This window comes from Haliotis cracherodii, unplaced genomic scaffold, assembly GCF_022045235.1.
Source record: "Haliotis cracherodii isolate W230 unplaced genomic scaffold, xgHalCrac1.p SCAF_4, whole genome shotgun sequence".
NCBI lineage: Eukaryota > Metazoa > Mollusca > Gastropoda > Lepetellida > Haliotidae > Haliotis > Haliotis cracherodii.
The window spans coordinates 28,622,102-28,644,483 of NW_027266297.1; the positions used below are offsets into that span (position 1 = coordinate 28,622,102).

Consider the following 22,382-nt stretch of genomic DNA (forward strand, 5'->3'; position numbering starts at 1 on the left):
TGAGACGTAGTGTTATTGGATCTCGTTCTGTAATCTAACATTGATCACACATGTGCTTAGTGTCTTGAATTTATCGCACCATTTAGAAACTATAGATTTGTATGGGTCTCTGTTCCAATCAGACTATCTCAGAATAATGCGCCATATTTCACCCAGTGTATACCCATGGCTCCACATTATTCTTAAAACGTTCTCATTCTCATCTCCTCATCCTGTGGAGGATACAACCCGCGCACCCACACTGCCTGTGAGGCGCTAGATGATTAACAGTCATCCATCTTATCCTACCCGGCACCCATTCACTGCTGGGTGAACGGAAGCATGTTTCGAACAAACACGTGCCTCAGGAGACACCTCACGTGCTACGTCTGCGTAATATCTGCGTCTCTGCTCCATTCAGAAACCCTTTATAGATATCAAGATGAACCTGCTTCAATCGGAAACCGTTTATAGATATCTAGACGTATCTGCTCCAATCAAAAATCGTTTATAAATATCTAGACGTCTCTGCGTCAATCAAAAGCCGTTTACGGATACCTAGACGTCTCTGCGTCAATCAAAAGCCGTTTATGGACATCTAGGCGTCTCTGCGTCAATCAAAAACCGTTTATAAATATCTAGATGCCTCTGTTCCAATCAAAAGCCGTTTATGGACATCTATACGTCTCTGCTCCTATCAAAAACCGTTTATTAATATCTAGATGTCTCTGCTCTTATATGTAACATTTTCTTAGTTGATTTGTATGTTAACATGTGAGGTATTGATAAAATCAAGATTTGTCTAAACAAGAAACTGCATTAACTCAATATTCTGTTTGAGAAGATGCAACGTTATGGTTCCAGAAGCATCCTTCAGTGATCTCCCTTTTTATGCGAACTGTGTGAGTGGCAAGTGCTACTCTTGGGTCAGGGGGGCGGTCGGGTAGCCTAGTGGTTAAAGCGTTCGCTCGTCACGCCGAAGACCCGGGTTCGATTCCCGACATGGGTACAATGTGTGAAACCCATTTCTGGTGTCCCCCGCCGTGATATTGCTGGAATATTGCTAAAAGCGGCGTAAAACCAAACTCACTCACTCACTCACTTGGGTCAGGACATGCTTACCCTTCTCGAGAACACCTGGTTTGATCACTTATTTTCAGTGATCAATTCAGGTAGTTTTCACCTCTGTTTTGCTTTTTGCGCCCAGTGGAATCTGTCTGGGCAGGCAATCGAGTCTGATTATTCTCTATCGTTGACGTTTTATGTTTACGAGGTTTCACTAAAAGTGTATTACCCCATTAAAAGAAATTGGATTATTTTGTGCGTAGCGTATATTCTGTAAATCTAATTTATGAGATGCACGGTTCCCGAAATAATTGCGCCAAACATCCTCGATGACGGGCAGAGGAGGGTTGATATGCTCGTGGCAATACAGTTGTCAGACTAAGTTTAAGCGTAACAGTCGGGTAATGAATTGTCATTTTGTTATCTATAAAATAGCTCTTTATCTGTCTGTCTCGGACTTCTAATCTGTACGTTTAGCTGTAAAATGATCAATTCCTCGCCAAGACTTTGGGGACGAAGGACGGTTGAAGGTTCATTGAGCTGTGAGTAATACATATTTGAAGTGGAACTGCCTTTGTCTTTAGAGAAGTCTACCTGGGCAGTGATAACGTATATGAGCAGGTATGTTTAGTCCACCGGTACGTCGTTATGAGGTGAGGTGAAATGGGGCTTAACGCACTGTGTGCATGAACGTGTGTGTGTGGCTGCTTGCACTAGTCCGGATTGATGCCGATACCATGCCGCAGTTTAACATGACTACCCCAATCCGAGCCAACCAGTCCTTGTTTTTAAATGCCGAGCGCCAGACATGTTAACAACAAGAACCATATTTTAACGTCTTTTGGCATAACGCGGCCGGGGATCGAACCCCGAACCTTCCGCTCTCCAGGCGGACACTCGACCACTAGGCCACGTAGGCGGTCTTCATTCATGCAACGACAAATATATTAAGAAAATTTATAACGATTAGAATGTATCTCTACCTGAAAGCGCTTGAAATATTGGTAAAAGCGGGGTAAAACCAAACTCACTCACACACCTTATTGCACAGACTGATAATATGTATGTTCCGTAAGTTAGGTTATGTCATAGAGAGACAGGTTCATTGAGGATTGTTTTAAATCGAGGACTCAAGTCAACATGTTATGTTCATATGAAGGATTAGATATTGATTGTGTTCGTATACTAAAGGATCAAGATTCTGATTACAAGCGCAAAAACTCACCTGATGACAGTTGTTACGTCATGGCCGCCTTTTCTGAAACAGTACGGCCGACGAAAGTCGATCTTTGTATTAATGATCTAAGTTTTTATCTTTCCGTCTTTCTGACTACCATGACAACCACGCTACAATAATTGAATCTGAATAATTATCAATTAGATTTGCAGATAATGTGATGAATTGGCTGTCGTTTGAAGTTGTGAGATATGGTACAAATCCACCGTCTTTAAAACATTGAACGTAAGTGACCTGAGCTACAGAACTCGCTAGTTGTTTAAAGTGCCTTCATGGGATTTATAGAAAAGTCCTGGGATCAAATACGTTGTACTTTAAATTTCATAAATATCACATGAAAGCCGACAGAAGAGTATGTTGATTAATAGTGTGTGATATCAATGCTAAAATGAAATGGGGCGTAGGAAAGTTTATACTTCTCACACGCACTGGTCAATTACTATTCACATAAAGTAAGATGATACCCCTATTTGACTGTATTTATAACTCTGCCCCATGCACCTGACTGACCCAACATTAAGCTCGCTCCACTTACAGTCACCCTAGACGATTGTCGGTAGTGTACGACTTCTTCAACGAGGGACAAATGGTTACCACTGTGTTCCTGGAACTCTTATGGCAGCCGTTATCAGCAAGCGTCGATTTAGGAACCCCCGCTCCCAGTTCGGATAGTGAGTGTGTCGGACTATCGCAACCAATCTTCATTAAGTTAGAGAGAGTTGCTAATTTGTCTTGCTCAATGTCATACCTGGGCGATCAAATTTAACCTCCCTGCTGATGCAGTGGAAGCAAAGAACGCGTTACTGTGTAGTAGCGTCTTACAGGGATATGTTCTCTGCCCTGTCTTATTGATGGTAATTGTTACAGGACGCAATTGTTGGCTTCTATTTGTGCACGCATGTTTTTGAGGTATCTGTGTGGTCTATTGGCTTGATTGACTTAATGATAACACTTTCGTTACGGGAATTATGCGTATGGTTTTAAGGATGTTTGTTGAAGGTAACCATATATCTTATGAGTGAACAGATAGGCGGATGGAATGTGAACTATGAGTGTTTGTTGTAGCATTCATTTCAGTTGGAGGTTTATGTATATCTTCCTTTGAGCTTGCATTGCGAGCTCTTTACAAGGACAGGTCTATTGTGCGGGAAGGCAGTACGTTCTTTTTAATACACTTGAGCATTATAATGTGTCGCATGATAGAGGATAAGACAGACAACAGGCCTATATGTTTATGCATTTAATCGAAGAAATTGTCAACAGAAGTTTGTACAAAATTATTTATTTTCTTATTACTGAGTGGACACAGGAATGAATGAATGTGCTTATTAGCGTAGGTACTTGTAACATACTTAATTAAACGGCCATCGACAATATTGGAGCATAAGAGCAATACAACATCAGTTTGAAACTTTAACCTTAAATAGACAAACTTGGGGCCACGGGTGGCCCAGTCGCCACATGCACCGCAAATTAAACGTTGTACAGAGATGCTTAAACCAGGCGTGCTAGAAACCTCTTATCATGGGTTCGAATTCGAAATTCACTTCCGTCATCACTTCGGGTTTTCGTCCCACATCAAGCTGACACGCCGTGATGTAACCGAAATACTGTTCAAACCGGCGTAAAGCCAAATGTACTCACTCACTCACATACAAACATATTCATTATTCACAGATTTACAGTGTTATTTCATGTTATTTATGGAATAGGATAAGAAAAGTTTTATTCACACTAAAAGGCCACAGGCCCATAGTACACATCTATTTTCGGGAGTGCATGGTTGCACAAGTTTAACAGTTCATATTCTAATTATTTACTGTGCATGATAAATAGATGAACATTGATAGTTTTCTCTGAGTAGAATTATCCGTTGTTGACATGGTCGATATATATGACTGTGTTGAGTGGGATGTACATAAAGCGGCAGATGTATATATTTACTTCTTATATAGTCGTTATTAGACAAACAAACAGAAAATGAAACTCATCAAATGTTATTTATGCTATAGATCATATTACTAAATCTTCACATATTCTGTGTGAACAGGCCCCGTATTTTGGCTACAAATGTACTTTCCAAATAACATGTGATATACCGATACACATACATATCCCCGTGTCCTGTCTTGATAACGTGTTTTTAGATTTTAATCTGGTTTGCTGGCATAGCTATTATCATATATTTCCGCTGAGTAGTCTGAAAAGAATTATTCGAGCGCTCACTAAACATGCTGGTGGGTAATTTCTGGTGTCTGGTTTAACGTTACCAATGTTCATTACGATCACCTGCCTACAGTTAGGGGCCACATGAGCAATTCCACCTGACGACCAGCTTCTGTTTCACTCGACTGGGTGTTTTACGCAAACATACATACGCGGAATTTTATTGCAACACTTCGTTTATGAACAAGGGCGAGGCAGGCCCTGCTAGGAATCCCTTCACTAGAGAACTACACGGCATTGGCAAGACAGTGGGCTTCATTATCAGCTTAATTGGATTATATCGCAACATACACTCGCGTTCAAACTGTTCATAAAACAAATCATCGTATAGGATACATTTGAGTTAATACCATTGCTAGAATAAATATTAAGTGGAATGCTGCTTCCAAGCGTCAGCAACGTGCGTTCTGGTGACGTGTCATTTTTATGCTGAAATACACAAAGGCTTTTCTCAACGCACGTGCAAGTATCTGCGTTGCACATGGAAAGTTGTTTTAATTAGCCTAATGAGTAAACGGTATTTATCTTGTCCATCGAGGAAGTCGTGTAAACGCGGAGAGTATCTGTTAAAACACACCGCGCAAGAAGATAAGGGCAGAACTGGGTGAGGCGATCTCATGTAGTGCGGCGTCTTTTGATATAACGTCATCTAATTGGCGTCCTCAGACGGTGCACGAAGGGTTGAGGCTGTTGCAATAACGTTGATTAGGCGCGAACGAGTGAAGTTTGTCTTCAGATGTACCGATTTTCGCAGGGTACAGATAAAACAGCAGCACCTGTGTGATATTGCTGATTCGTCACTTTTTGTCATCTTTGTTCTTCAATCACGGTAAGTGATTTCTATGACTCATACTTGTTACTGAAAGACTTGTAGAGAATCTGTGTTATCTAATTGTTAATCACAAAGAATTAGGAGATAAACCTACTGTGTTTTAATATTTGAGGTAGTCTCACTGCATTATAGATGCCTCATATCTTAATTTGGAACGAGCGCTTTAGATCGATGTTTTCGTACGCAAGATTTATGTGCGAAAATGTATGTTGATTTTAATGTATCAAATGGGATTATATACCTGATGTTGACCAATCAGAATCATTGCTGGTGTCATGTAGAATTCTTGTCAACTTTCGAACCAACATCAGATCGCCCGTTGCACGAGCTTCACGTTGGTTTCAGGTACTCATTGTGATAAGATGCTGAGCGACAGCTTCAAACATTTGATGGAGAGGACATCAAGTATTAAACATCAATATGTCGACAGTAATTATAGGGTTGCTTTATAGGGTTGATTTTCTTTTAACTCCTTGCACGGAGAGATTCTTCATTTGGAATTCTAGCATCAGTAATTTTTCAAAGTAGCTATATATCTAATATTTTCTGATCATATGAAAAGACACTTTTCGTCAGGCCTGTCAAAATAGTTGCTGATATTTGTGTTGAATTTAGCAATGAATAAATGAAGGGTTATCGAATTAAATAATAATATGTTCATTAGCGAAATATCAATCAAAAATGGCAATTTTTCACCATTATGTCATTGAACAAGAGAATGATGTCATTGAACAAATGGGTGTTGTTTCACGATGCCACGCGGTTAGCGGAGTGAGCAAGGTTTAGGATAACAAAATTAATAAAGAGGTACGAAATCGCTTTTTTAATGTTTCAGAACAAAGTTTTTAGATTACATTATGCCAGCATGCAATTATATTATTTCGCATTTTTCCCGAACCATAAAGAAAATGTTAAACATCATAACAAAAGAGAATATTATTCATTACATAATTGCCCGCTGAAATATACACCAAAGATGTGTGAGAACAATGTCTATTTCAGCAGTGTTATCTTCAACAAGTCATTTGCGAAAGCCTCGTTAGAAAGTAATATTTCACTTGCAGAACATCAACGTAAACAAACTTTGTTGTAATCATTTTTCCGGTGTAGTATCTTCCCAGATCATAGGTCGCCTTGAAATGTACACCTATTAGTGCCATAAGTCATCTATCATGTCAGTGTCAAAACGAACACGTTCTGCACGTGCTGAAAGTGACAAGGGGTCGCTGTAATTACGGCACTGATGACAGAACTGTGAGGCGGAATGCCTGAGCCGGAAGAGGGAGGGTTTGATCATTTTTACAGAGATTGTATCAAAATTGAGATCTGTCATCATTTGAGGGGGGAACGTGTAAAAAAATGACAGGGTTCAAATTAAAGCTGTGCAAGGATCGGAGAAAGATCGGTCTCGTGAAGTCGGCCCGTGATGACACACGATGCCCTCTTGAACGGTGTAACTGGGATCTCGGCTGGAATGCGCAGCCGTGGACTCGGATTTGAACCAGAGATACATGTAGACAGAACATCGACGAGTGTTGTTGAATGATGTTAGCGAAGTTGGCTCGGGAACAGTTTTAGGTGTTTCTCAAGACCAGTTTTGAATTAGACGGTTATTATGTAATTAAACAGATGAAGACTTCCTGTTTGCTTAGCGTGAAGATCGTGACGCACAAGAACATCGTGTTTTGTTTCCCTCTCCATTGCATCCCATGTGATCGACATGTTTTTCAGACATTTGATTAACCTGCAAACCGTATTTTTATTGTGTTGGAATGTCACTACGACCAGAGTCTATAACCAAACTTTACTTCTTGGTGACTATTAAAACTTTTCAAAATACAAACAGCCCCGATCGTCCTCCAAACACTATTTCGAAAGTCATATTATGATTACCTTACTTCACATTAACTTATAACCTATATGGCTGAAAAGGAGCAGTGGGGTAGTCTAGCGGTTACAGCGTTCGCTCATCTCACTGAAAGCCCGGGTTCGATTCCCCACATGGGTACAATGTGTGAGGCCCATTTCTGGTGTCCCCCGCCGTGATATTGCTAGAATATTGCGTAAAGCTTCGTAATACCATACTCACTCACTCACTCACTCAGTAATACTGTAATGTGCTAAATGTATGAAGCCCATTTCTGGTGTCCCCCGACGTGATATTGCTGGAATATTGCGTAAAGCGGCGTAATACCATACTCACTCACTCACTAACTGTAATGTGCTAAAAGTGGCGTAAAACTATACTCACTTACCATGTATGTATATGTGAACCATATTAGCAACCTACCAAAATAGAACTACCTAGTTCTTTGACATAAAACAGGGTGATACCACGGGGCATGGTTACCCTGTATATCAAATAATAATACATTGGGGAGGAATGATACCGATTTCTTCAGGAGGGAAGTAACACAAAACACAAGAGCATTCTGAGATTCCACGCGGACAAACACAACAGACCGTTCGTGTAACCTTTTCCAGGTGATACCTAACCATAGTGTTGTGCCTCGCTTCATTTCACATTCCTCATATGCTAACATTCTACTCCAGTTGAGATTCCCTTCCCCAAGCCCATCACCTCCCCTGATCCGCTTCTTCATCCAATCCTCTACTTCGGGGCTCTGTGTGGACCATATGGTCAATACTGATGTATCATGTTTTTTATATCAATATTGACATGTCATTTTGCGCTACTGACCAACCCTTTTATGGTCTTACTGATAAAATCATGTCCGTCAAAATGTAAAAATAAATTTGGTATGAAATGAATGATTGTTTGATTGTTGTTTAACGCCGCACTCAGCAATATTCCAGCTATATGACGGTAATCGTGTCTAAACCAGACATTCCAGTGATTGACATCATGTACGCGATATATCTTGGATTCTGTATCATTCATATATTAAAACGCTAACAAACAGAGCCGGTATCTTCAGTCACTTAAACTGTGTGTATCTTCAAGGTGTGCGTCATGACCATGGCTATAGATAAACACAACAGATAAATTATACCCAGTTATCTCTTCAAACAATATTTCAGTTAAAATCACAAATACAGTAGGACGCATACACGGTGGGATACATCTTTTTCGAAGTCCTTCAAATCAACGAAATCAATACCCTTGCCAACATTTTTGGAATAGAGAACCAAGATTTCCTCGAAGGAACCGGCCATTATCGGGTAGGGTTAGAAGGGATGTGGGCTAGGTCCAAACAGTCCTTTAGGACCCGTGACACATTATTTTATTGAACACCCTTGTTCAGGGGACGAGATACTGCAAAACAGGACAATACATTATTTTGTCCATCATTTTCGGGAAAAGAATATTATCAACCAACCCCACCACCCACCGACGAATGTCGAATAGTCAACCCAAAAAATCGTGTGTGATTTCATACAACCATTGCACTCTCTGACATGGCTTGAACTATCAAACAGAAGTAGAACTATCTATCTGGGCGCACGTGTGATTGGCATTGATAAACTAACATGCCTCTTATTTGTTGTTTTAGACGAAATTGACTTCTGCATGTCGGTTTCACTTGACCTACACGTTTTCGTCATTAACATCCACTCGGGCAAATGTTTTGACATATTTCCCACCGAGAGACAGAAGTAAGTAGATTTAGAGAGGTATAGTGTGGATGTATTTTGGTTGTTGAAATAAATATCACAGACTGTGATACCTTAATATTGTTTATACACCTGGGCGAGCAGATCATACTAATTATACCTTTCTGTTTTGTGCGTCGGTTTTAATTTTCCGGAAACAGGAAAATATGTAGTGTGGGTTTTTTTAATGTAAAATTTGGTAAAATTAAATCGCACATTGCTCGAGAAAGTAGATAATCGTGTAATAAAGAACTTGAGTCAAGCGGGACGCTGATATTCGACATGGAATATATATTCCAAAACTGCCATAATTTAAACTGCTGGGAAGTATTGAAGATTGGATTTGACCAAAACACTATCGAAAGGCTGCCGGGCTGAAAACCGGAAGCCGAAACCCTGCAAATGTAAGGTTAAAAAAACAAGTACGATACCCGTATAAAACACATCACCATCGAATAAGCGTGCATTTCTTGTATGTTTCACCTTTTGAGACCATCAAAGATGAGTGTATATATACATTCTTTTGTCCAGCACTGTAGGGGGTAGAAGTATAATGTGTGAATAATGTATTTAAGCAAACACCTCACAAAATTACATTTTAAAAATAACATCAACAAAATATTACTAACGAGCGTTAACATACAAATAGGTACCTTTTTGGCATCACGGTTGACTTAGGGACTTCAACTACTTTATTCTTGCTGTGCTCAATGAAAGGCATTGAGGTGACTTGCTTCGCCTAGGAGGTGATAAATAACTCTATCAATGAATAAGATTATGCTTAATGTGTTCCTTATTTTACATAATGGTAAATGAAGTGCCCTTCGTTCTGATACAAAAATCCCTTATTAAATACCAAAAAATGAACCTGGTCTCAAAATGCCAAGCACTCAGTAAAGTATTTTTGGTTTGTTTTTCGTTTACACTGTGAGTAAAATCGACACTGTGACGCAGTTTGGCTTCAGAAGAAAACATGTTTGCTTTCTTAAGGTGCATCTAAACTGCATCAAGGACGAACACATGCACTCACTGAACAAAGCTATGCATTTCCTTGGCATTATATGCTTTGAAAACAAGGCTGGCTAATTTCAGCTTCTTTTATTCTTGCAATGAGACCTTTCAGTAAAAGTACTCGTACCGTTATGAAGCAAGCGGTATTTTGATGACGTCCGTCAGGTGTTTCTGTAACTGTAAAACGTATAAAAGTATAACGTCACTTTACGGCATCTTACCTTATATAATAATTTTACTGTTAAGCCTTTTTCATGCTATTTAATTCAATGCATTTTCAGTTCATGAATCGTGACACATGCATCATAGATTGGCCATTCTCGCATGAAAGCAATTTAATATATTTAGCAAAATATAGTATCTTTGTTTAACAAATGTGGCTTTGTTCGAGTTATTATTCAATCCTATGGTCGGCCTATAAATAAATGAAGAGCATGACAGGAAACAGGACTACAGTTACATATACAACATGTTGGCTGGCATGCTGTAGACATGTTTCTCCGCATACAGTGTTTATTTCATTTGGTTGTCATATCAACATACTGCCTTCGTTTCTACACTGCTTAATGCACACGCGGTTAACACATTCGCCTTCGAGTTTGCCATCAATACAAAAACGTTTTTTAGACACCTTTTTATATCACAGAGACTTTCTGGTATCGCCACACATGTATGCCGCCGGGAAGAAGACAGTATACACTTGAAAACTGTATTTGCCCACAAAATTACAAACATTAACAAAACGTTACTTGACTGAAGGGAGTTTGGGTAGCCTAGTGGTTAAAGCGTTCGCTCGTCACGCTGAAGACCCGGGTTCGATTCCCGACATGGGTACAATGTGTGAAGCCCATTTCTGGTGTGCCCCGCTGTGATATTGCTGGAATATTGCTAAAAGCGGCGTAAAACCATACTCACACACTCACTCACTTGACTGAAACCAGTCGCCGAGACACTGCAAACTTAATAAGGTCCAAAAACACAACTATGATACCCGTATCAAATACGTCACGATCGAATAACCTTTTCTTGTTGGTTTCATTTTAGCCACCATTAAACATGGGTGTTTCATTTCTTTTGCCCGGCATTTATGTTGAAATATTTTCAATGTACACTGAACCGCCTCCGTGGTCTAGTGGTAGAGCGTCCGCCCGGAGAGCGGAAGGTCCGGGGTTCGATCCCAGGCCGCGTCATATCAAAATACGTTAAAAGATGGTACTTGTTGTTACCCTGTCTGGCGCTCGGCATTAAGGGTTCAAACAAGGACTGGTCGGCTCGGAGTCAGTATACTGAGTCTGAGTGGGGTATTCATGTTAAACTGCGGCATGGTATCGCTAGCACTATAAATCGGCATCAGTCCGGACTGGTACAAGCAGCCACACAAACACATACACGTACATGCACGGCGCTATATAAGTGCAATAAACTTGGACGCGACGTAAAACCCAATTTCACCTCACCTCAGTGTACACTGATCGAAAAGACGGATTGATATCCAGGAGATAACAGTCAGCACGCCAAGTATGTGTGTTCATCATGTGAGGTGAATGCGTCCCCACAGCGAGCTGATGAAGATGGGTGAATAAAAGCGATAACTTCCCTCCATTATCATAACACTCGGACTATATGATAATCATCTGTTTATAATGATGATATCAGATTGTTCGATAAAAGTATCCGGCCATGTGGGTGGCATCCGTCACAAACACATGCAACGGCAAGCCACTTGTTCACCTGAAAAAAACGGGAACATAAGTCAAAATAGGGAATTGCACCAGTCATCATTTTTGTAATACCCCAGCCTCGAACAGTGTCCTCCGTGTGTAGGGTAACTGTAATATACCCGATGACCAGCCTGCAGATGGGTACCAGGTAGTGTCTAATAACAACCCGGGGACGTCTCCTCGGGTTCTCTTCAGAGTTGACCTGAAGTTTGATGGCGATGACGTTTGCTGCACAGACTGCTTACTCCAGGGTATGGTGCCTGTGTTCTGTTCTGCGCGTAAATAACCAAACCACTGGTGGTAAAAATACAAAATTCCGATCTAAATTCTGAGGGAAAAACATATTATTAACCATCTCCACCTCAAATATTTAAACTCATTATTCGAAAACTGGAATCCAAATCCGAAACGAAATAATTCCACAAGCTGTCATTATAAAGACCGATAATTATGGAAATGAATATGCATTTATAAATTCAGTATGTATTTCTACGTCTGTAGATCCTGAGTAAGATATTTGCCTTTGGGGTGGAACGATGGCCGGTGCTTCAGAAGGTTGGCTCGAAAATACTAGTATCCGTACCTCACATATACATGAATGTATATGCATCTCTAAAAAACCGATTTCACAATGGTTGTAAATAAAAGCGACAAAACCCTTTCCATATTCATAAGAAATCTCTGCAAAAGGCAGAGTCGATTGTACGATTCTGACGATAGCATAAGCATGTGTGTATGAATCATTATCAAATAGTAATAACACCCCAGGTGTTCGCGAAAAAGTGAGCTTATCTGCCCCACCGGTGGCACCCGTCACAAACACACGCAAGGGCAAGTCAATACGAGTATGTTTCATGATTGAGATGTGTATGAGTGCTTGTAACATATAACCATTGCACTCAATTGTGATGGAGAGTAAAGCAGTGAATGTATATCGTTCAGTGGATTTAGTTAAAGTTTTTATATGACTAAACATTTGTCACGAAATGCATCAAATATGTGGCTCAATTTGAGTAAGTGAGTGAATGGATAGACATGTGCTCACGACGTTACAGATTTCCGCCATATTTATTGGCAATGATGCGGTCACGTGTCGACAGTAAAGCATATTGACTCAAAGTCAGGTTTAATAATTTACGCCAGTTGCTAAAAATAGAATAGGGATTTTCTGGAAGTGGTATTCCCCAGTTGTTCGAATGTTTTCGGAATTAACGTTATTGTAGCCAATCTTTTGCCATGTAGAATCTGCTTTTGTCTCTTTATTACTTCATAAAAAAAAGACTATAATAGATTTTTTATATGAGGTCAATATGGACCATAAAGTGCACGATGGACCTCGGACTATCAGTCAATATAGCATTTTTCGGGTCCATTAAAACAGATGGGGACCTCATGTGAAGTATATCACTGTATACTATCACGACTAGTACTAAATTGAATATGAACCATTCCCGTGGTCCGGGGTAGAATAGGTCTTCATGTAGCAACACATGCTGGTCGTAAGAGGCGACTAACGGGATCGTGTGGTCAGGCTCGCTGACTTGGTGGATGCATGTCATCGTTTCCCAATTCCGTAGATAGATGCTCATGACATCAATCACTGGATTGTCTGGTAGTGGTTTCGATTATTTACAATCCGCCGTCATATAGCTTAAATATTGCTGAGTGCGGCGTTACAAAAACACACACAAAGTCTATGAACCAGACATTGTGTTCCTACGACATAATGACACAATCAGTCATTAGCCACTCGATCCCGAAAGCAGGGGGGCACGGGTGGCCCAGTCGTCTAAGGCGCCGCGATTTGCTGTGCAGAATTGCGTCCCTTTGGCACGCTAGAAACCTATGATTGTGGGTTCGAATCCCAGTTCGCCCTGATTATGTTTCTAGGTTTGTCAGCACCATACCCGTGCTCGTGGGTTTCACCGAAGTGGTAAACGTCTGAGACCTGCATCACTTCGGGCTTTCCTCCCACATTAAGCTGACACGCCGCGATATTTCTGGAGTACTGTTAAAAGCAGCGTTAAACCCAACTCACTCACCCGAAAGCAGATGACTCACACGAACACCAAGAGTCCTAAGGAACTGCCCCGGAATTCCCACGCTGTTATAGAGCTTGGGTATACGCGCCAAAGTCACGTAACACATACCACAGGAAATACGGTACACGTCTTCCCGATACCTCTGTCCCGACAGTCGGGAATACAGTCGACGAAAGGTGTAAGCAGAGCGGAGAATTAAATTACATGAAGTGAAATTATCTGGAAAACATGCTTCTGTCTCTCGTTCAAGACCAGACCTGGGCTCTTCGCGTGTCAAAACCCGCGCAAGAGAATGTTCCAGATACCATTCCACAATAGCCTAGTCAAGTCGTCATAACAAAAACCTCCCCAAGACAAGGCATGTTTCTTTTATTATTCAAGCATTATTATTTTTTCCGGATTTTTGCCATTTGTGAGGAGTCGAGCTGGCATATTTACCGCGTGCCTAACCCAACCCCCAACACTGTTTTGGAATTCTCGCTTCTGGAATGAAGGAAAAGCGTTAATTAACTCATTGATGTCGATCTGATAATGAAGGTTTTCGGAATTAGGACCAAGTCGTTTTATGTGCAGTTTGACTTAACAATGCCGTAATGTTGTTTACAAAAACGGGGAACATGTGTGAGGTGCATGTGTAATAGCCCACGGAAAGTTCATAGGTTACTAACGGGTTATTAATATACCCGAAAGACTTGGGGACCGACCATGTAATATCCTGCGGTGGTAGGGTGAGAGGCAAGGAGTTTTCTTTTCGACATGCAAGTATTTTTAAAGGGATAACCCATCAATTTTCTTCAGCAAAAACAAATTATTGTTCAGACCATCCAATAATCGGTGTACTATTTTCTTTGCTAAGGACAAATAATTGTTTTCCAGCAGATTACTTTTGCGAAAACATGCAGAGATGGCTTCTTGTTCATGTATGCTTGAATTTACTAGGGACTGGCTAATTGACTCTGGCAGTAGATAATTAAGGAAATTGAGCAAAGCACTTGAATAAGTATCTACTAAGCATCAGTAGATGATAGAGGTAATTCATCATAATAATCTCATCATTAATATTCCGCTTGGATAATAATGATAATCACTGTCATTTGTAATCGCTTTGTGAAAAGCATGTGATGGTTTATAGGCAAGTGAACGAGTAATAATGCTTTCAGTTCGTTTCAACAGCGGCCATATACCGATAATTGGTCTCTGGTCGCAAATAGGTATTGATATCTTTTGGTTGCATTTGAAATATATTAAATGGATCAACAACATGAAGTTTATTTTCAAGACGTCATGAATTCCGGCGTTTATTTTAAACATTTCGCTCCGATAATGCGAGGGATACAATTATAATGATTGCCCTGCGATACCACGCCCGCTATAGCCACATGGCACAGCACATGGGAGCACTTGACAGGTTTTCGCTCGGCGTTTTTAAACACTATTTCTCCATTTGGAATACAAATATTCCATTATCAACATGCAACATTGATTTTGGCACATAGTTGATACCCAGCATCAATATTTCTTTTATCCTTAGATTTTGCCGTTTTCATCATCCGGTTCATCATTATTTTCCTTTTCGCGGGCACCATCAGCAATCTGATCATGAGGAGAAATTCTACATTACAGCTGCTCTCTGGGAATGTTTTTTTAAAAACTATTTTCATTCTAGTCATAATTTATTTTTTACGTTAAAATTGAAATTTATTGGTTGCTTCTCCAAACCGCCTACTGTTTCCATATCCAGTGATATGATAACCACTCCCCGGTCGATGTACATTTCAACTAATGGATATATCTCATATCGCGCATGGGGCCGGGCATGGTCCATCAGGTGACGTCAAGAAGACATTACGTGTGCTTGACAGATAACACAATATTTAATTGCCGAAATACGACCGAGGGGGTAGTTCTCCGGTGGGGATGATTACAGTGTATTAGACATCCTAGACATCGGGCACTGTCGATATACTGCACAGAGTAAGGCTGAATGTTGTTTTGAGATAAACAAGAGATAATTGATATATCATTTATGCTTGTAGACAAACAGGCTAAAGAATTAAAGGTTAAATTTAGAAAAGTGCAAATTGTTTAAATTTGCAAGCTTCAGCAATAAGTCGCCCACACTGTTGTACATTTACAAAGAAGCCTCTTTAGTCTGGACCCTCTTTACTCTGAACCTAAGTTTCCGGTACGTCCATTATATATCCAAAGGAACATCATTCTATTATAATATCATTAATACGTTAATCCTGGAACCCTAGCTTCCAGGCGATCTTGTTTGGAACGTCCGTTATATATATAAAGGAACATTATGCTATATCCTCAATACGTTACTCCGGATGATTTTAATTTGTACCGTGCAGTCCGGATTAACGAGGTTTGATTGTACAATGAAACCTCGTTAAGTCGAACTTCATTTATCCGATGCATAGAGTTTGTGATCCCTGAAGAGTATCCATACTTTTATCTGATATCGATGCTACGTTTGTCTCAAATACGGATTATATTCGCTGGTTCATTTCACAGTGCACGAGACAAAGATGACATCAAGTCCCTACTTTTCAGCTGACGCCTTTGAAGTTGTAAACAGCTGTTCTCATGTACATTTCATAATGCACGTGACAAGACAGCACACAATTGCTTAAAAGGCGTTGCAGTTATTAATGTAACCAACTATTGTCATATACATTACATTTTACAGTAACAATTCGTTCATTCTTGATGCACCGTCACAAACGATGTAACCAGTTTTTGTCGAATGACAGGTATCACACTAAGTAATTGACATGTGTGTATTTCAGATGGCCCGGTGACCGCCAGTGACCCGCCCATCCAGTCAGGATGCACATGTCCGGTTTGTTCGCGTCCTCACTTGTCATGCTGCTAATTGCAGCAGTCGCCTACTTCGTCTCCCTGGCAACGACGTCATGGTCAACGTCGGGCAAGGATCTGGCGTTCGGTATCTGGAACTTCTGCTTCTTTAGTTTGATGGAAGGGGAAAAACGCTTGAAATGTCTGCCGAATAAAGCGGGTAAGAGCGTATACAGTGATGTCTCGTCATGTTTGTTTGATATTTAACGCCGCACTCAGCAATATTCCAGCCATTTGACGGCGGTCTGTAAATAATCGAATCTGGTCGAAACAGTCCAGTGGTTGACATTATGAGCATCGATCTACGTTATGGAGATACAATTACCTGAATCGACTAAGTCAGCGAGACGGCCCGACCGATCCCGTTAGTCGCCTCTTACGACAAGCATCTTCAGGGATTTCTCGTTATGTCGAACTCTTTGATTACGACGTCAGCGGTTAAGACGATGGCACAGGATCGTTATCGTCACAATGCTATACTCACGTCACTCCACTATCGGATGTCTCGAACAGTTCGATGGCCCCAGTGACTTTGATTCCCACCAGTAAAACAAACTAAAACAAAATATAGTGAAATGGCGTTGTACTTCAAGGGATATTTCTTTTTGAGAATCGGGAGGGAACGAGTATGCCAGTCGACAAAGGCGCCGCAATCAGCTGGTCGTGTGTTCGAATCCCAGTTTAGCTCTAGTAGTGTTCCTTTTTTGGTTCCGCACCATCTTCGTGCTCTCGTTGGTTTCACTAAAGGTAACACTATCTACAACCCGTTTCTCAATATACATGTAGCTGCAATACTGTTCATAGCGTTCAAACCCCAAATCACTCACTCTTAGCAATCAGAACCTACCGTACAGACAATACAGAAGGCAGACAATATAATACGTCAATGCCAGTCTCAAGTATCTGCCGAAACAGGCACCAATGGACTAAAAGAGGAAACAGTTGTGAAAATTGTATAATAGGATCACTAAAAGTCAGTTATGACACCAGGTGTTTGCGAAAATTGTACGCATGTCAAGGGCGAATATAATTTAAAATTCATCGCTACTCCTTAAAGAAACACCCTTATAACACTTGTATGTTGTGTGCTGGTGTGACATAACACATTGTCCTCGGTCAATATTTAACAGTTGAGTACGCCTTCCCTTACCCTGCACTCAAACTTTAGAAACGATAACGGAATTATCAAACACGCCATTTATCGGCAAAAAATGATATTTTGACTCTCAACGGCATTTGTCTGTAAGAAATAATCTCATCGTTTAATTTCACGGTCAATAATGTATCACAAACCGTATGATTGAAGATGACATTAAGATATACGATTGTAGCAACCGTATTTAACCCTCAAACAGTCACTATATATACAACGTAGGGGACATGTAGCGTTCAGTGATATATAAGTAGGAGAACTTAGGGTTAATGACCCAGAGTTGTTCTTTAGGGCTACAAAGTTTGTCGTCACTTGAAAACCAATTCCGTAAACAATTTGGATGAAAAACTTAGCATTTACTTTATTTGAACCCCATTAATTTTCCGGAGGCAAAATAAAACCTACTTCGTGAAGGAACTGTTTCTCAAGGAGTGCATATCAGTAACTGTATATTAAGTGCTTTATCGGCCATTTATTGCTTTTCCGTGGGCTAAACATTCATTGATAGTTTAAAAGTCTGACAAGACGCCTACTTGACTGCATGTTTATGACTTTTCAATTTCTCGTATGTGCATAAACCTGGTTGCCCCTTCCTAACATTGTGTCAATTTCGTTTATTTTATGGTGTTTCCATTGCCAATTCCCCGAAGTGGTACATCTCCGCGGGATCTCATCAGTCCGTGTCACGCTTGTGGCAACAGAAGATACGGTTGGGCGAAATGGCGACATCAGAACTCAATTAAAGATGGCGGCATGTGTAACGACGCAGAGGGGCGAACGAAATAATGATTAATAACGGAGGTTAATAGAAAGGCCAATTACTTTAACAGCTAAGGTACAACGTTTGCACAGATAACACTTGTCGGCGAAAACGCGAATTGTGAGGTCCGAATCTATTCAGACGAGAAATCTAATATGACCGTATGGTTTGCAAGTTTCTTTAAACGCATTTTTTCTGGAATGAAAAAAAGGAACGTTTTAAGATAAATGTGTTAATTTTGCAAGCGCAGCTGTTTTGGTAATTAGTGTTGTTAGCACGAATTTAAGACACGACCCCGCTTACTGTGCTGAGAACATGTATAGTTCCATTTGGTTCAGTTAAAGAACTGTTGTTCTCGAATTGGTTAAAGGATAAAAATATATTTTTAATTAACTGTATTTCCCTTTGAACTAGTATTGTATTTCAAAGGTTTTATCATGTCTTTTTAAAGAAACAATGGTCGCCAATGTCATGTAAGCTTAATTCCATTAATATTTATATCAATATTAAGGTGAGGTGGGGTGAAATGCGGTTTAAGCGTCGCGTGACTGACTGCTTGTACTAGTCCGGACTGATGGCGATTTATAGTGTTAGCCCACTGAGATACCATGCCGCAGTTTAACATGAATACCCCACTCAGACGCAGTATACTGACTCCGAGCCGACCGTCCTTGTTTTAGCCCCTTAATGCCGAGCGCCAGTCAGGGTAACAACAAGTACCATCTTTTAATGTCTTTTGGTATGACGGGGCCGGGTGATCGGACCTTCCGCTCTCCGGGCGGACTAGACCACGGAGGCGGTCTACCTTTATTAAGACTACTGCTGCTACTACTACTACTACTACTACTGCTACTTTGTTTTGTAGTAGTAGGGGATCGAATGGCACATCAGGCTCCCTGACTTGCTTGATCATCATCATCATCATCATCATCATCATCATCATCATCATTTTCATTATTATTATTGTTGTTGCTGTTGTTGTTGTTGTTGTTGTTGTTGTTGTTGTTGTTGTTGTTGTTTTTGTTATTATTTTCAGACTTTAGTATGGCGGCTCAGGCCTTCTCTATTCTGGCTGTGATGTGTTACGCCGTCGCATTCCTCCTCTACCTCGCATACATCGTCTTTCCGTCGTTGTCGAAGTCCCGGCCAATCACGATGGGGCTCTGCTTGCTCTCCTTCTGCGTTGGTAGGTGCAGTATATTCCAAAATAAACTTATTACAAATAAAAGTGAAAGTTGAAACAGCACTGACTGACGTTTAATCAAGATGCAGAAACGTTAAGATATATTTAGTCATCAGGTTTATCGTATTTGAGGCTTTTGGGTATTTTTTCAAGGTCATACTCTAACGTTGTATTGTGGTGATGACTGGTTTAGACAGTCACACATATCCATATAAACATATATTTGGTTTATTTTCAACAATTAATAGGGGCGGTCGGGTAGCCTAGTGATTAAAGCGTTCGCTCGTCACGCCAAAGACCCGGGTTCGAATCCCGGGTACAATGTGTGAAGCCCATTTCTGGTGTCCCACGCCGTCATATTGCTGGAATATTGCTAAAAAGCGGCGTAAAACCAAACTCACGCAGTCACTCAACAATTAATATAAGGTTAGAGAAATAGGTTATACTGATGTAAAGGTGAAGGGCGCAACGCGATAGAAATAACACACAATATCATGGATGGCTTGAGGTTAGTTTCATAAAACAACCTCTTGAAATAGAAACAAAAATCCATTTTCACTTTTTTCCTACTTTTGCAGAATTTATTACACCAACTCAACATAAAAATATATTCGTCTTGCTTAAGATGAATGATAGCAAGTTTGAAGGAACCGCTTTGCAACTGCCAGCACGTGTGAATGTTAGCTTCACACCTGCACTATCCTTGGCCCACTTGCACCAAGCGATCTTAGCGCTACAACTACCTTAAGCCTATGTTAAAGCATGGGAGTTACGATAATCTTTGCGCTAAGATCGCTCTGTGCAAGTGCGCCCTGGTATGGAACGTATATACTGTTATAATTAGATCAATTAATGTTATTAAGGGAAAATGAATAACAGCATATATAATTGACAACAGCAGATATGAAATGTACACGCTCCTTTGTTATAAAAACATGTTTCTACATGTGTGAAATGTACATCTGAAATAGACATGTAGCGCTGAAGAAGCTGTATGTCACACCCGTACATTGTTTGAGGGATTACAATCAGTGAGCAAATGCATTAATGCTCTGTTGATCGTATCTGCAGCGAAGAAACGTATGAGAAATTACATGAATGACGTCATATGTAAACTGTTATACCGATGTGTCTTCATCTGTGTGTTTCAAACACACGCATCTCATCAACGTCACCAATTACTTGGGAAAGGGATACAAACATTTTACTATCTACTCCCTTCGTAAACATTACGCTGGTTGTAACTCCCAAGTAATAAGAAAATACTTCAAATTATCATGTCTCATAAGAATTCATTTAACGATGTTGCACGTGCAAATGCAGTGATAAACGAGCTCCCTATAGCGCGGAATGATAACGATTTCTTCTAACCGCCGGACCAATGCCAGCCATGTCACTGCCTCTGTTTAGGCGATCAGTTAACATTCGCTCCTATCAAAAGAATATCTTCAGAAAAGGGGACGTGAATTTCCCAAACCTCTTGAACTTCATACAACAGCAAAGATGATACAAATTAACACAGCAGCTCCGCACACGCCGCGCGAAAAGTGATCCACGATGAGCCAAGGGGAGAAATTACACACACGGGTCGGGGGCCAGACGCGGAGTCTGCAACTCTCAAGCCATTTGCGAGTTTTAACGAGCGCGTTTTTCACCTGATGGTTTTCATTACGGAATGTTTGTTTACTTGCATTCGGAAACCGCTTTGCCAATCAAGTGCTTACAAATTAGTATCCTTTCTGGAAATATATTTTCCACCGATAACGTATTTTTTCTCTTTGAACCCTACTCCTCTGAGTATTCCTGTTCTTGTGGCTGAAGACATACAGTCCAGATAAACAGTTCGTTGTGTAGCTTGAACGCTATATAGTATGAACACTGTAGAGGTACTGATATGATGAAACTGTATGATATAACACTTTAAACATATCTGTGACGTCGTGTGACGATCCATTGTTATTAACAAATGGACAGTTGGTTGTCAATTATTCAATTCATTCCAACATTATCTTAATTTATGCTCACTTGACTGAGCTTTTTGTTGTTCTGAAACTTTGGACTAGGTACATGTATAACCCATTGTAAAATTTTATGTTTTCATACAAAAGAAAATAATGGTAAGCAAATTTATCATACCGGTTCAAATATTTGACAACGTGTCCTTTTTCTTTCTTACTCTTGCAAGTTTTGGACTTTTAACATGATCAAACACACAAGGATGAGAGTGAGTTTAAAAAGCAGGTGTTTCGAACTGTGTCGAGAAAATCTAAGGATAAGCAAGTCTTTGACACAAGTATCTTGTACTGTCAGTTTGTACTGATTTAATCAACATCTTGCAACGAACCCAGCTTGAGTCAAAGATTTGCTCATATTCCACTTTTTCTGAAAACCTAAACCAGGCGCTTGACACACTTTATAATTCAGGTGTAAATATCATTTTATTAATTATGTAGTATTTTGTTAACAATTATGAAATTATAAAAGGACCCTGTGGTGTTAATGGTTTCTTATACATGTATTCTCATTTGATAAATATCTGACAGAATACAATTGGGTCGAAGATTTGTTAGGAGTCAGATTTTCGATTACATCTCTAAAAGGGGGGCTGCCCAGTCGGGCAACAGTTAGCACAGTTGATTCAAGGCGTTGGTTGATTCAAGGTGACTATGCTTGTCGTAAGAGGCGACTAA

At 40.2% G+C, this 22,382-nt stretch overlaps 1 protein-coding gene across 2 annotated transcripts in view; it reads left to right on the top strand.

The window, feature by feature from the left end:
* Positions 1-22,382, top strand: part of LOC139479706 (uncharacterized) — a 28,177-nt gene that overhangs the window by 2,533 nt on the left and 3,262 nt on the right. The window contains exons 1-3 of one of the 2 annotated variants that reach the window (XM_071262551.1): positions 1,619-1,665; positions 16,527-16,756; positions 19,546-19,695. In XM_071262551.1, coding sequence (XP_071118652.1) covers positions 16,567-16,756; positions 19,546-19,695 — 340 coding nt within the window. In that variant the 5' untranslated portion in view covers positions 1,619-1,665; positions 16,527-16,566. Of the gene's footprint in view, positions 1-1,618; positions 1,666-16,526; positions 16,757-19,545; positions 19,696-22,382 lie in introns of those variants that run through there. The other variant, XM_071262550.1, reaches the window with a different exon arrangement.